Source organism: Cricetulus griseus, chromosome 5 (assembly GCF_003668045.3).
Source record: "Cricetulus griseus strain 17A/GY chromosome 5, alternate assembly CriGri-PICRH-1.0, whole genome shotgun sequence".
Classification (NCBI taxonomy): Eukaryota; Metazoa; Chordata; class Mammalia; order Rodentia; family Cricetidae; genus Cricetulus; species Cricetulus griseus.
The window spans coordinates 19,748,989-19,764,510 of NC_048598.1; the positions used below are offsets into that span (position 1 = coordinate 19,748,989).

At 39.1% G+C, this 15,522-nt stretch overlaps 2 protein-coding genes across 2 annotated transcripts; one reads left to right on the forward strand and one right to left on the reverse strand.

Moving 5' to 3' along the window:
• The first annotated feature begins 4,941 nt into the window (after nucleotides 1-4,941).
• Nucleotides 4,942-9,413, forward strand: Fcer1a (Fc fragment of IgE receptor Ia). Its single transcript, XM_035445310.1, has 4 exons — nucleotides 4,942-5,056; nucleotides 6,209-6,463; nucleotides 8,041-8,298; nucleotides 9,262-9,413. Exons 1-4 carry the CDS (start codon nucleotides 4,942-4,944, stop codon nucleotides 9,411-9,413), a joined length of 780 nt encoding a protein of 259 aa, XP_035301201.1.
• Nucleotides 9,414-14,471: 5,058 nt separating this feature from the next.
• LOC100774280 (olfactory receptor 10J3) lies at nucleotides 14,472-15,413 on the reverse strand. The gene has a single exon (XM_027419073.1). The coding sequence runs from the start codon at nucleotides 15,411-15,413 to the stop codon at nucleotides 14,472-14,474; it is 942 nt and encodes a 313-aa protein (XP_027274874.1).
• Nucleotides 15,414-15,522: the final 109 nt, after the last annotated feature.

Below are 15,522 nucleotides of genomic sequence, written 5' to 3' on the forward strand. Positions count from 1 at the left end.
GCAGAGGGCAAGAGTGTGGTTCTCAGTACCCATGTTGCAGCTCACAATCCTTGGTAATTTTAGTTTTAGGTGATTCAACACCCTCTTCTGGTTTCCACAGGCACCCCACTTAAATGCGCGCGCGTGTGTGCGCGCGCGCGCGCGCACACACACACACACACACACACACACACACATAAAAAATCTTTAAAGAAATGATGGGATGAACACAATTAAAATGCCACCATGGCAACCATATTGTGTGTCTATGGATTGATAAACTATGCCTTGGACTGATGAAAGGAATGTGTAAAACAAGAAATGGATGAACTAGACTGATGATTTTCTGTCTGTGGGTGATGAGCTCTGGCCAACCTAAAGAGTTTTAAGTAGGTATGACAAATGCTTAGGAACAAAATCTCGATGTGTTGATTGAATTGACACTTCTATCTGTCAGGTTATGCATGTGCATGGTCCTGCCAAATTCCCTGAGTTTAAATCCTAAGTATTTATTTGGCAACTGTAAGTCCTTCAACAAACTGCCTAACATCTCTATGATGTAATTTCCTCATTAACAACCACATAGTGATGGTAGAAGGGACAAAGTTGATAAGATGTGTTGCATGCTTAACCTTTCCCCTGGTCACTAGAGAGGGTGTGCTGTCCACGAGCCATGCATATTATGAGGAATCAGCTTTACTGTCTTCTCAACAGTTCATATCCAATATTGTATGGACCTTGATTTTATTGAACATACAGAGGAAGCCAGCCCATTGGCCCTTCTGTTTCCTGAATTTGGAAGAAGTAGGCAGTGAATAGTCTGAGTTTTGATGCTTCTCTTTCAGACATGTTGTGCAAGACAATGAAGTTCTGGTTAAAAGCTCCTCACTCTGAATCCAGCTTCAAGGACACCTCACAGAACAAAAATCCCATCGTTTATGCACAGCCATTAGAGTTTTATGTCTGTACTCCACAAAGTGTAATACAAAGTAAGTCTTCTGGGAGATGGCAATAGGTTTAAATCTGAGCACGAGATGCTATTATGTATTAATCACACATGTTCTCAGATTCAAAATCCTGTGGTAAGAAGTGAGATTCTATATATTGTACTGATTTTGTTAAGCACACATCCCTCCCTCTTTTTCGGTTTCACCATTTAGCTGTCAAAAACCTTACAGAGCATAAAAGGGTTTCTTAGATTATTTGGTGCCCTGAGCTTATTGATCCCTTTCAGAACAATGTTTTCAAATGCATGCTCACAATAATAATAACTACAAAGAAAGCCAATTAGTTTAAAATATAATTTCCATGTATTAACATTTTCCCTGCGCCTGAAAACACATGTTCTTAATGAAGATAAACTGAGTACAAGAAATGAGCAGCCGGACCATCCAAACAGTGGATATAAAATAAATTTGGAGGACATTTTGTAAATAAGGTTAAAATGTATCCAAACTATATTAAGCATGGTAAATGAAGTTCTTATTTAATATTGATTTTATTTTTTTATTTCTTTTGAGTTTTTTTCTTGTTTGTTTGCTCATTTTAGAAATATACTCTGGATATAATTGTATGGTTTATTCTTTCTGATGTTTATATTGCTAGTTGTTTACTTTTTAGAGTAAAAATTACTATGTTTTTTATTGAATTTCATTGGTTGAACCTTCTGTTTGGGGTTGTTGGTGCATCTAAAGCACCTTCTTCTTATTACTATCACATAGTTGGACACTTAAGTGTAAGCTTTAGATGGTGAAGCAAATAAGAATGATCTCACTAACAAACCCACATCTTCAGACTAGGCAAGCACCTCTCAGGGAGCTGTTTGGACAGTGTGCAGACTTCAGAGAAAGCCCTTATAGAAGCTGTGTGAGCCACAGTAAAGTGACAGCAATTCAGTCAGTTTTATTGAATGGCCTCTATCTTAGGGAAAAGAATCCCACAAATTCTCATCAATGTGTAAAGCATAATCTGCCTCCTCCATCTCTCCCAAGGTCTATGAATTCAAGCATTACCATCCCAGAACCTCAAGCCAAGACCTTCTCCATTCCTCCTTAGTTTCCTTCCAAACAAAAATTCCTTCCTGATCCTTCTCTTTTCTCATGAATCCAGAGAGTACTGAGATTACTTAACATTCATTGCCATGAGAAACAAATTATTGAAAAAAGTATCTTATATATGTTTCTTATTGCCTTAACCCATCCCAAATAAATATTTCTATTATAATTATTTAGCATATAAAATTAATGAAGGTAATATTATGTAACTATTAAACATTTCTTACATGCTAGAAGCTGTGCAATGTATTTTATATACAATAATTTTTAGTTGATCTTACTATGGTCTAGATATCACTGTTCCTAGTTTGTAAGTAAAATCCAACTATATAGTTAATAGAAGTACCTGACTTCTGCTCTGTAAATGCCAACAATGTGCAGCTTTCAAAAACTAAACCCCTGGGCTGCAGGCTGGCAATCCTTTACTCTATGTCTAAAATCTACATATGAGTGAGTACATACAATGCTTGTCATTTTGTGACTGGGTTACCTCGCTCAGAATGGTTTCTTCTAGTTCCATCCATTTACCTGCGATTCCATTGCTTTTTTTTATTCTCCGCTGACTACCACATTTTCTCTATCCATTCTTCAGTTGAGGGGCATCTAGGCTGTTTCCAGGTTCTGGCTATTACAAATAATGCTGCTATGAACATAGTTGAACAGATGTCCTTTTGGTCCCCAGACTGATAGCTGGGAAACCAGCACGGGACTGATCCAGACCTCCTGAATGTGGGTGTCAGTGAGGAGACCTTGGAAATCTATGGGGCCTCTTGTAGTGGATCAGTACTTATCACTACCATAGGAATGGACTTTAGGAGCCCATTCCACATGGAGGGATACTTCCTGAGCCTAGACACAAGGGGGTTGGCCTAGGCCCTATCCCAAAGAATATGACAGACTTTGAAGACCCCCCCCCCATGGAAGGCCTCACCCTCCCTGGGGAGCAGAAATGGTATGGAACAGGTAGGGTGTTAGTTGGGGGGGTCAGGGGAGGAGGGGAAGGAGAGGAACCTGGGATTGGCATGTAAAATAATTTTCTTTCTAATAAAAAGAAGGAATAAAGAAGAAAAACATTACAAACAACCCTAAAAGTCAAAGAAGACAGGAAGTTGGTAAGAAACATGGAAAAGAAATCTGGAGTTAGTTTCAAGGTATGTGTGCAGATATGATCAAATAATTTAAAATTTTTTAAAATAAAAAATTAAGTGAAAAAAACCCACTGGCTATTCCATTAAATCTCTTTCACTAAAATGTAAGATGATCGCATGTTCTTGAGTCATGTTCAATATCAGACTATATTCCCTAATTCCATGGGTAGCTGGAAATTTAGAAATATACTGTGTGGCACAGTTTTATGTTTAATTCAGCAGACTTCAATTGTCTTGGAGGAAGACCTCATCACGATACATGGTGTCCCAACCACTCCAGTCATGAGATGTGCTTAAATATATGGTTCCCACCTATTCCAGAGAGATGGCAAATAGAAAACCTTTGAGGATGAAATACAATGTAGATATTCGTTTTTGTCATCATCTCCAGGATCACTGGCAATGTCAGATCTTAATCCAACCTGAAAGAAACCAGTGAATTAGTCAGAGAAACCCTGATGAAACGGAGAGCTACTGTGCACTTAAAGGAGAAACCTGTTTGTGTTCAATGATCATAAAACTTAAAGTTTACCAAAGCTAGGATGTAACTAAAATTAAGATGTCTCAATCCCGTAAGTGAGGGCTCATTATCTACCTCCCCTGTCATGAGCCATATCTGAACCCAGTAGAGGAAGAGCCCCAGAGCCTATCTGCAACAAACCAATCAGATAGTAGATCACAGTGAACCAGATGGAGACTCTCAGACTAAGCAAATGAGATATTAAGCAGGAGAGTATCTGTAACTGAGAGGAATCTCAGAGCCTCTCACCCATTGTTCTCCATGATCTGGAGTATTCTTAAATAGAGCATAATAATGGCTAAGAGGTTGATTTCAGGGTTACACTTTTTACATGTTTAAACCCCAAATTCTCCACTTAATAGGCTGCATCAAAACACAGATTACTTAACCTTTCTAAGATCTATTTTCCCATCAACATACATATGGATTGCAATAAAATCTAATTGCTCTAAACCGTAATATCTAACTCATAAGATATTTTTTGTGAACAGTCTCAGAGTGCCTAGCACTCATCAAGGGATTCAATAAGTACTTATTTTATTCTGCAGTCCTCTATACCCCATGCTTCTAAGTTGCAAACCAAATACTTGTGCATTGAATGGCATCTTAAGGAAGCCTGTGGCTTTGCTTAGATCCATGGTCCTCACCCACCAGATTCTAGGTGTACAGCTGAAGGTACAACAGGAGCAAATGGGTGACTATAAAATTGCCCAATTTGGCACAACCCTATTATTATCTCTGGAGAAAGCCAAGCCCAGGCATAGCTGATGAGCTAACCAGATACGATGCAGAAAACATTTCCTTCTCCTTTTTGGTTTCAGCCTATTTTTGAAGCCATATAGCTCTCCGGCACAGTTAGCACCTGAAGGCACAGAGGCAATGGCTACTGCCACTGGAGGGTCTTTCAAGCTGTGGCTAACACTGCTGTTCATCTGTAAGTACCAATTCACATCACTCTCCACCCCAAGGGACCAAAATGTATCTAGAGAGCTTCAGGATGGGTACATTGATGGTTTTTGGGTGACTTTGCAAGACATCCACAAACCATAGGAGCATTTCCCAGCACTGTATAGTAAAGAGGAGCAGAGAAAACTGGCCTGAGCATCACCTCTGTGGGAAATCAGGATAATAGCTTGGATCTTTTCAGTCTTCTGGCATCTATAGAGTACAAGACAGATACCAATAAAGGAGGATGGAGGAAAGAATGCAATGCCTTCTCCCCATTGATTATTAAAACGTTATGGATGTGGGTTTCAGTCCCATGCAGATCCCAGTCTTCTTCTGTCCTGTAAATCTGGAGATAGACACTAACTTACCCTTTATTAATTTTGCAGCCCTGGGTGTCACACTAACAGGTGAGTTCATGGTCCTTATTCCCTCTGTGTATGTGGACATTGCTCTCTTCCTCTGTCTGCATTCCTTATGCTTTCTTACAACTCTGAATTTTTTTCTTCTCGGAAAGTGTGCTTTCCAGATCTACCCCTTCCCCATCTTTGTATTCCCAGCCCTAGGATTTCCCATATACCACTTTCCCCTCTCAAGTCATCTCCTCTTCTGCTTAAGCCAACAGCCATGTCTGCACTGCTGTAAGCCTCTCTTCTAGGACTTTCACATACACTCATCCAACTCTCATGTTACTACCATTATTGCTATTTTATAATTGAGAATCTCATAACTCAGATTACATCACTTACTGGGGGACTGCACAACCAACAAAAACTGGGTTCTGTAAGTCCCTTGGGTCTGAATACAATTTACCTTGACTATATCATATTTTGTCATCACCACAAGCTGCTCTATAGCTTCTGTTTAAATTATCATCACATCTCCTTGCCCCTGGAAGCCATTCAAGGCTGACACCCTCTTATTGCTTTCCACAAACCTTGAAGATTGCAAACTTTTCTCACTGTATATATTCACAATTAAATAGGTAGAAAATTAGAATTAATAGTTTATCAAGCCTATTATATATTTTTATTTTGATTAATATAATTTATTTACATTGTATACTAAAATATACCAACACTTGCTGTAGTCTGAATGGTTGACAGTTGCTCCTAATATGTTTAATGAAACTGAGGTTTTAACATTTATCCTTTATTTCCACATTGAGCCATTCAATAACTATTTAGCAAATACTAACTATGAACCAATCATTATGATAAGCAATGGTTGGGTGTGTCAAATATTATCTCTATTTAAAAAGATTGCAGTTTTCATTTATGGATACTGATGTTTACATTTAGAGAATTAGAGTAGGTTATAACATCATTTAATAAATTGCTTCACTTGTTTCCAAACTTCTTGTGTTTGAATCATATCTTCATGCCTAGATAGTTGCTCTCTGAGACCACATAACTATTTATTTCATCCTTTGTTGCTTTTCTTACACATCAAGACTGAGCCTTGTCACAAGATGGACCATTGTTTGACTGTTGACATGTTTGTACTCTTGAGACTGGATAGTTTTAAAATTTCTTTATCTTTGCAATTTTACTTTCTTTAAGACACTCAGAAATCTGTTATGTCCTTGAACCCACCATGGATTAGAATATTTACAGGAGATAAAGTGACTCTTTCATGCCATGGGAACAATTCCCTTCAAGAGAACTCTACTAAATGGTTCCACAATGGCATCATCTCTAAGGTGACAACTTCACATTGGGACATTACGAGTGCCACCATTCAAGACAGTGGAAAATATGTATGTCAGAAGCAAGGACTTTACAAGAGTAAACCTGTGTATTTAGAAGTGATGAGAGGTATGTTCTTGGGATATGGGAATACATATCTTTCACGGGAAGAATAATCTACTAGAACAGTGGTTCCCAAACTTCCTAATGCTGCAGACCTTTAATATAGTTTCTCATGTTGTGGTAATCCTAACAATAAAATGTTGCTACTGTTATGAATCATAATATAAATATCTGTGTTTTCCAATGCTCTTAGGTGACCCTTGTGGAAGGGTCTCTCCCCCCACCCCCCACCCCAGAGGGGTCATGACCCACAAGTTGAGAACCACTACACTAGACGATGGTAGGAATGTAGGTTACTCTAAGAGATTCAGGGCTTCTCACTGAAGACATCTCTGTCTTTCTTCTGCACCACTCCTTAAGTCCTCTCTCTTAATCATCTATTCAGTCATCAATATAATTCCTCTGCTCTGTTTTTTTCTGTCTTACCTAGATATAGACCTGTGTTCTGTGACCAAATGGCATGCTAGGCAAATGGACACTGCAAAGAGCTCTCTATGTACATTGGATCATCATGTTTGAGTAAAGATTTGCTCTGAACAATCTGGAAGCCATGAAAGATTCCTCTATATGTTCCTCATGTCCTTTATTGTTACTAAAACAATTCTATTGTTTATTTTGATACAAATATTGCTTATTTATGACTCTTTTACTGCCAAAAGTTAATGCATCATATCTAGTTTTCAGTAAATGTTGAAATAGCAAACTGTCTTTCAAATGGAAAAGTTACACAATATATTTTTCTTGAGTAAAAAGATACATTTTAGCATCTATAAACCAAATTCAAAATACAAACTAAACCATGCAAAGTAGTTATTTATTTCCTGGTAGTAGACTTTAGAGAAGTCCTCAAAGGGTTTTTCTTAAATACAATATGCTTGCACAAGTTAGATATATTCTCATTCAAAAGTCTCCATTTATGAATGTTTTACAATTCTTAAAATGGCACTAGCTATAGAACACAATTCTTGGAACTTGATGAATCATTATTGACAAATAATCATTGAGTATCTACAAACTCCTAAACCCTGTGTTAGATACTACTGACAAAACAGAACTGGACACAGCCCTGTATCTTGATACATATATCTATACAGGGAAAAGAACAGTAAATAAAAATTAGGCAAATAGGTAAAATTTAAGGAAGTATTTTGGACAGCTATCATTAACAACAGAACTGTGAAGCTTCTGTGAATAAAGAGTACACAAAAATAATTCCTTACGTTCAAACATTTTTGGAGGAGAAAGTCTGTCTGCTATCGCTTAACTAGATCCAGCTAGAACAATCTGAAGGGGATTCTGGTCTTTGGGCTTTCCACATGTGGGCTCAGCAGCCAACTGTATGCCATTTTCTGGCTCCTGACTGACTTTTCAGAGGGAGAAAAGATTCACTGTATAAATTTCACGTTATACATATTATTTTGTTTTTGTTCTTTAATTTATCTTATGAACCAAGAAGTGGGTTATTGGACCCCCCTTTAATGAGTCTGTGGATCTGTCTGCCTGCTCTTCTCTCCCTGCCCCCCTTCCTCAGGACACTTGTCTATTGTTAAGTAAATAACAATAATGTTATGAATGCTCTTCAGATTGGCTGCTCCTTCAGACTTCTGCTGATACGGTATTAGACAATGAGTCCTTTGATATCAGATGCTATGGCTGGAAGAACTGGAGTCTCCACAAGGTGATCTACTATAAGAATGACCTCGCTTTCAAGTACTTTTATGAAAGCCCCACAATCTCCATTAGAAATGCCAAACTTAATGACAGTGGCACCTATCACTGCACTGGCTATCTTAGGCGGCTGAACTATACATCTGAGAAATTCAGAATTACTGTAATAAAAGGTAAGTGGATACAGAACAAAGTAGCCCATAGCAGGGAAAGAGAAAGTGTACATGTGAGCCAGTATTTGAAGTTAGTACAAGGACATCTGTCGTTGTCTAGAAAGGTCAATAAACTTGCAACAAGGAGACCCAGGACACATCTTCACATCAGAGTCCTTATTTGCTAAGTGCTGATGGTAATACCTATGCACAAGAAGAAATTTTATAAAGATTAATGAGATAGTTTTGTCAAATGGCTTTATAAACTGTCAAGTCCTGTCTGAACATAAAAGATCTCAATTAGCATTTAAGAATTATCTCTTGCTCCTAAGAAGAGTGTTTGTATCTATCAAATTGGAAGTGACTTGGGAAGCTAAAGAAACAAGGATACAAAGAGCTTAGAGAGTCCATATTAGCTGAGGGTGATGGGGAAGGAAACCAACCCCTTGGTGACCTGTGTGTGCAGGTCCTAGAGGATGACAGTGAGCCCGCTGAGGGCAGGCAGGTGGGCTGCCTCTATGGCTCAAAAGAAAAGCTGCTCTTAGCAAACATCATATAAGAGGGGAACTTTGAAATGCTTGCTTTCAAAGGAGGAAATTTTGCTTTATCTTGGTATGCTCATAACTGTCTATCAAAAAGCAAGTTGGACAAACTTAGAATTATGGTCTGATGTTTAATTATCACCAGTTCCATGCTGTGTCCTTTTGTACTTTCAAATCATCAGCATCATGTTTCCATGACTTTCACTGACTAGAAGAACAGTTAGACAGGGATTATCAGGAAACATTTATTCCCCTAGAGTGATCTAGAGACCAGACTGTGGAACCCAGTATCTTGGGTGTTTGCTCTCTGTTCCTGGATACCCCGTCAGGCTAAGGGTAGAGAATCATGCTTGTGTCCCTCTTAAGGAAGATGGAACTCTGAGCCCCATTTTTCTGTTTCTTATCTGAATTGTATAATTGTTGTATCTGTGTTCCATTCTAGTTTACAAAAGCAAGTACCATTGGCTACAACTAATTGTCCCACTGTTGGTGGTGATTCTGTTTGCTGTGGACACATGGTTATTGGTCTCAACCGAGAAACAGTTCAAACTAGTCTTGAAGATTCAGAAGACTGGAAAACACAACAAACCTTGAAACTTAACTCCTAATCTCAGCACATACAGGAACTGATCACATTGCTGAAGAGACAATTCTTAACTGTAATTTTCCACAGTCCTTAATAGTGTCTCATCTGTCAAAGGCCACTCATATTATCCATAGAAAAGTCTGTACCCCAGGATTTGTATAAAGACTTCCTTAAACCCACTGTAGCTTATTAAGTGATGGGTAATAGCAAATGCTCAATAAACACCGGTTTAATGAGTTAAAGAATGAGTTGATTGTTTTATTTGCATTTGTAAAAGTTAAAAGCACAATTTGAATAAAGCAAGTATAGAATCATGTGGCATAGTACCTTTACCAATTCTGGACTTCTTCGTTTGATTTTTTTCTTCTAGAAGAAAGACCCATGAAGGCACAAATTTAAAGTAACCTTTTCTTGTCATTATAAGGAGGTAGCACAGAAGACCTGGTATGATGCCGGTGAGGTTGGCGATGTTTTGTATTCTGCCTTCCATTGCTTGGAGCTTTTGATTCTTGACAAAAATTGAGGTGACTACAAAGCATAGGAAGTTCAGGCCAGGATTCATATGTGATCAATTATAGTTGCAACTTGTATCTTATCACCATAGAGGAACAAGGCAAATGGCTTTTGAGAAATCCAATAAATGACAAACATTGTCTATAGTCCAGGACAGCAATTCTCAACCTGTGGATCATGACCCCTTTGAGTAAGTTTGAAACAATGAAAATATATCCTGCATATCAGAAACTTGTATTATGATCCATGACAGTAACAAAATTATAGGTATGAAGGAGCAATGAAAATAATTTTATGGTTGGGGGTCATCGCAACATGAGGAACTATACTAAATGGTTGCAGCATTATGAAGGTTGAGAACCACTGGTGAAGGACCTAATACATTTTGGGGTAGGGAAATATGTTTATGTTTTATCTCTCTCATTTTATTATCAAGCCATTCACTGAAGTCCTGGGCCTGTCCCAGAGTGTGAATTGGATTAAGTTTCTTCCCTGCAAAGACACCCATTATTAGAACTAAAGTGTACAGTATAAGACATGGATCAAAATCTTTATTCTTTTCCCTTCTAGGTTTATGATGTGAGAAAATCTGCTTATATATTTATGAGTCAAGTGTTACATTTCTAAAGTAGTAAGGATTGGCATCATGTCCAGCTCAGCTCCTGCCCATGCTCATGTAGACAATGAGTTGGGGCTTAAGGGAAACTCTAAGGGACAGAGTACACACTGTCAGTGCTGAACTGGAGCTTATGACAGCACATGAAAGTAGAGGGCTTCCAGTTTGTCCAGACTCTGCACCTACTGACACGGTGGGAAAGGCATAAGGGCAATTTGTAAACATTGACTAGACCTGGAAATTCCATTTTGTCAAGAAATGTTAATGGGGTTTACACAGCAATTAATTCAGCTTTTTATAGGGTGAGCATATTACATGACCTTCCTTCTCACACTCCTCATTTCACCCCCATTTCGTATGGTAAGGAACGACTGCATTCCTGTCACATGGATTCATGGAAATAGGTGTGGTGAATACAGAAGAGATTTCTTCCGGAATGCAGGCAGGGGAAAGCCCCTACTGGAAACTCCTGAGTGATTTTATGGGAAACTTTCTCTGCTTCCTGTCCAAACCTTAATTCAGGATAAAGCCTCCAGAACACACTGTTGCCAATATACACAATGCAGAAACATTGTTTCACAGAATTCCCTACAGTGTCCGTGCCTCTGGCATTGAGCTAGACAGGAAGTTTCTCCTTTGTCTCAGACTTGATCCTGATGCCAAATACTCAGAGTTAGGAACCAAGATATGCTTGATGTGGGCAAAAATTCCAGGCTAGATCAGCTTGAGAGACATCCAAAGAGTATATAGGACTCTTGCACATCGCTGTTCACTTTTGCCTCCTCCATCCCTAGTCAAGCTCGGGGTAGCCATGGACAGAGCAGAGGGATGGAAGTTCAAGTGGCTTCTCACTGGGTGCTGGACTGGGCCAGGCCACTGGCAAGTCTTCGAGATTCTGTTTTTCTGTGTGAGAAGGGCCTGGACAAGGCAGTTTCTTGTGTCTCTTTAATCTCAGACACGGCCACTCTTTATTCTAGGCTCAAGCTCAGGAGTCATCTACCCCAGGGCCAGGGTAGATTCCCTTCCATGCTCCATCACTGGGCAACCAGATCTGTCATTACCTTCCTGTAGTGATTGTCATATTTAAATTCCCGGGTAATTTAAGATCTGTGTCTGCCATTTCTGTTTTATTTTTTAGCCTTCATGACAATTCACAATCTACTCCAGAAGTAACATAGAAAATTAGCTTAACATTCTAATAGTTACTGGTCCCCAAAATATACTCTTTCTAAAAGAATCTTTTTAAAAATATACGTAAAATACTTTGATCTATGTCAAAGAGTATGTTATACAGGTTAGTCAAGGAATTTTATTTCTTGATTTATCATTTTGTCCTCCTGGGTCACCTCTGATCTGCACTAAATTGGTCCAGGACAGAGCATAAAGTAACATTTGCTCTCTCAAAATAAATAATCACAAATCCTTATGAGTTTCTGATACTTAGGGGATGGCAGATGAACATCTCCTGGCTTGTGACCTGAAGATAAATTCCAAGGATGCCTCCAGAATAAAGATTCAGACAAAAGATATATCAGGAGAGACTGTTTGGGAACTAAGTCCTTAGAAGAAAGGTGAACTTCTCTTCATCAAATGGGAAATGAAGCACAGGTGGGCACCTCTCTACACCTGGAGATGCATTTTCCTGCTTTGGAGGTCAGAAACCCTCAAGACAGCCCAAGTCTATGGATGGCCTCAGTCTGTCTTCCTGTCTTAGATCACCAGCCCAGTTCTAGACAGTTACTTAGCAAGTCCATGCCCCCATCTGGTGTTTCAAATGCCATAGTATTCCCATAGTAAAGCTTTAGTTTACTAATACTCTCAGAATTGCTATCAAGTTCACCTGCATTTACTACTTGCAATACCCATATTCCCTCAGGTGTAGTGTCTGTCTTGTTGATGTTCAATACAGCAAGGAGGGTGGACAAAAGCCTCTCTGCAATGTGAGGTTGGAATGAAAAGACTCTGAAATTGTAGAAAATTAAACAGAAAAACTCAGATATTTATTTCTTAACAAAATTTCAAAATTATTGTGTCATGGTAGATATAACTCAGCACTTGTAACAGCAGTGTACTTTAAAACTGAAAGCAAGGATCTCATCCACCTCTACCAGGATAAATTAAGGCTAACAGTTGTGTATTTCACAAATGCCAACTGTTCTAGAAGTGGAATTCTAAAGTGCAGCTGCAGATTGATGACCCCAGGAAAAAGACTCCAAGAGAGAGGCTTGAATGCAGCACCCACATGTATGCTGAGGTGAAAGAAGCAGGGTTCAAAGAGAAATGTGAAACAGTCCCAGCAAAAGCCCTAAATCATCTCACAGATGACAGCTCTAGACAGGAGATAGTTCTTCATCATCATCATAGAGAAGAGACACCATGGAATAGACAAACCATTGGAAGCAGCCTATCCCCCAAACATGATAAAAACACAGATGCAGATCCTTAACATGGAAACTGCCTGAAGGGGACTCACGGAGAGCCTCACTCCAGGGTTCTATGTAACCTGGAGAGTTCATGTGTGGATTCTGAGGTGTACCGTCTGGAATTATATATACATCAGCCTTTGGCAAATTCATCTTCAGGCATAGGATGGCTGTTCCACTGACCATTACATCTGTACTTCATATCTTTACTTAAACTAGAGTCAACAGAATTGCTAAGCTAGTCTTCAAAATTTGTCTTTTAAGCAACTCCATTGAAAGGAGCTGGCTTCACCATTTCTGGAAATCTGGAGATGTAGTAAAGACATAGCACTCCACATTCCTTCTCTGTGCATACTTCATAGTCTAGTCTTTCTTCCTCCAAATGATACATGTTAACTTAAAATTATAGATCATTCATTTCCATAGGTGTACTCTACTACTGTCAAATGGTGGATCTGATGTTCTTTTCACAGTGATATCTACTAGGCCCTTTCCATAACCATTTTCTTTATTCCAGCATTGTAAGGATGGACAAAGCTAACTTTTCAGTATGGTCTTCTTCTGGGTCTGAGTTTTCTCAAGTGTGTATAATAGGACTGTGGATGTCCCGTACCTTGATTCTCTCTGCAGGTGGTGCAGTTTTACTTTCTTACCTCTATGATACCATTCACTTCAAAGACAGACATTAAGACTCTTGAACCCCCCAAGTCATCACACAGTATTAATATGATATTCATGAAACAGAATATAAAAAATTATTTGACAAAAATATATGTGTTTGTATACGAACTATACCAGCAGTTTAGCAACAACAGAAATCTTTCTTGGCCGATTGCCAGAATGGAGATGTATCAGACTTAGAAACTTGATGGATATTAGTGTTTTAATAAATTTGAATTGATATAGTCTACCAATGAGGATCTAGTCTGAGAAATAATCTGGAAGTAGTTTCATCATTGTATCCATATCACAGTGTGTAGCTACACATCACACACAGTACCAGTTCAGGGTATACAACCAGCTGAATGGTCTCTGCCATTATATATGAAGTCTATCACTGTATTAAAAGTTACTTGTCACACATGACAGCAACTCACAATATTCTCATGGAGAGTGCAGCCATTTGCTCATGTGAACAGGTCTATACAAAAGGTCTCTGGCATTGAACCAGGTCTACATTTAAAGGAATTTGGCAGGGAAGTGAAAAGGCATTAGTCAACCATGACACACAGTTGGACCAAAGCTTTCAATTAAAAGCCTGTCAAGCCTCTGGCTATAAGTAACCCAAGTTTATAATTTTTCTTTCTACTTATATTAAGTATATAAAAATCATTATTTCATCCCTCTAGAGCAGAGCCCAGAGGATTCTGATGGTGTAAAAGGAAGCCTCTAGATTACTAACCATTAGCGTATTCTGGTCTTCCTGATACCACAAGTAAAGGCATAATTTGAAACAACTTAAAATAAGTGCCTATTCACAAAATGAAAGAAATTAAGTTTGCAAATGAGCCTGATTAAGATGAAAGTGGCTTTTTCCATATGGCTCGGTATAGGGCGTCTTTGACTTCCTTGTTCCGAAGGGTGTAAACTAAAGGGTTCAGTAGAGGGGTGATAAGAGTGTAGGTCACTGAGATGAGTCTGTCCTGCCCCAGCAAGCTCTGGGACTTAGGCTTCAGGTAGATGATTGCAGTGCAGCCATAGTGGATGATGACCACAGTGAGGTGGGAGGCACAGGTGGCAAAGGCTTTCTTCCGACCTTCTGCTGAGGCAATCTTAAGTATGGTGGAGATGATCACAACATAGGAGATGAAGACCACACCCATGGGTAGAATAAGAACACAGACACTGACAACAAAGTTGATAATCTCATTGATAGTGGTATCTGTGCAGGCCAGCTTCAGTAGGGGTCTTACATCACAGAAGAAGTGGGGAATAACAAAGCCATCACAGAAGGGCAGGCTAAACACCGATGTAACCTGGACAATAGCCATGCCTAGGCCAATTCCCAGCGACCCAGATGCCAAGCGGACACAAGCTGCCCTACCCATGATGACTGAATATCTTAGAGGGTTGCAGATGGCCACATAACGGTCATATCCCATGACCATGAGTAGGAAACAATTGTTGATGCCAAAAGTTAGATAAAAGAAGATCTGGACAACACAGTCTTGGAAAGCAATTGTGTGGTAAGGATTGAGAAGGTCAGAAAGCATCCGTGGTATGATGGTCACAGTATAGCAAGTGTCAGAGATGGACAATATGGCCAGGAAGAAGTACATGGGAGTATGGAGGTGATGGTCCAGGTGAATAATAGTCACGATGATCACGTTGCCAGACAGAGTCAGAAAGTACAATGTTAGAAAAACAGCAAAAAGGGAAAGCCTGTGCTGCCAATTGAAGCTGGAGAAACCTTCAAAGAGGAACTCTGTGACAAAGGTTGCATTTGACTTTAACATTGAGAATACTGTATTTCAGGAAGTCAGACAAAGGAGAGAAAATCGGTAGTGAGTCAAACACAAACTGAACAGGAGTCGGCTGGATCAAGGCCTTCAGAGAACAATATGT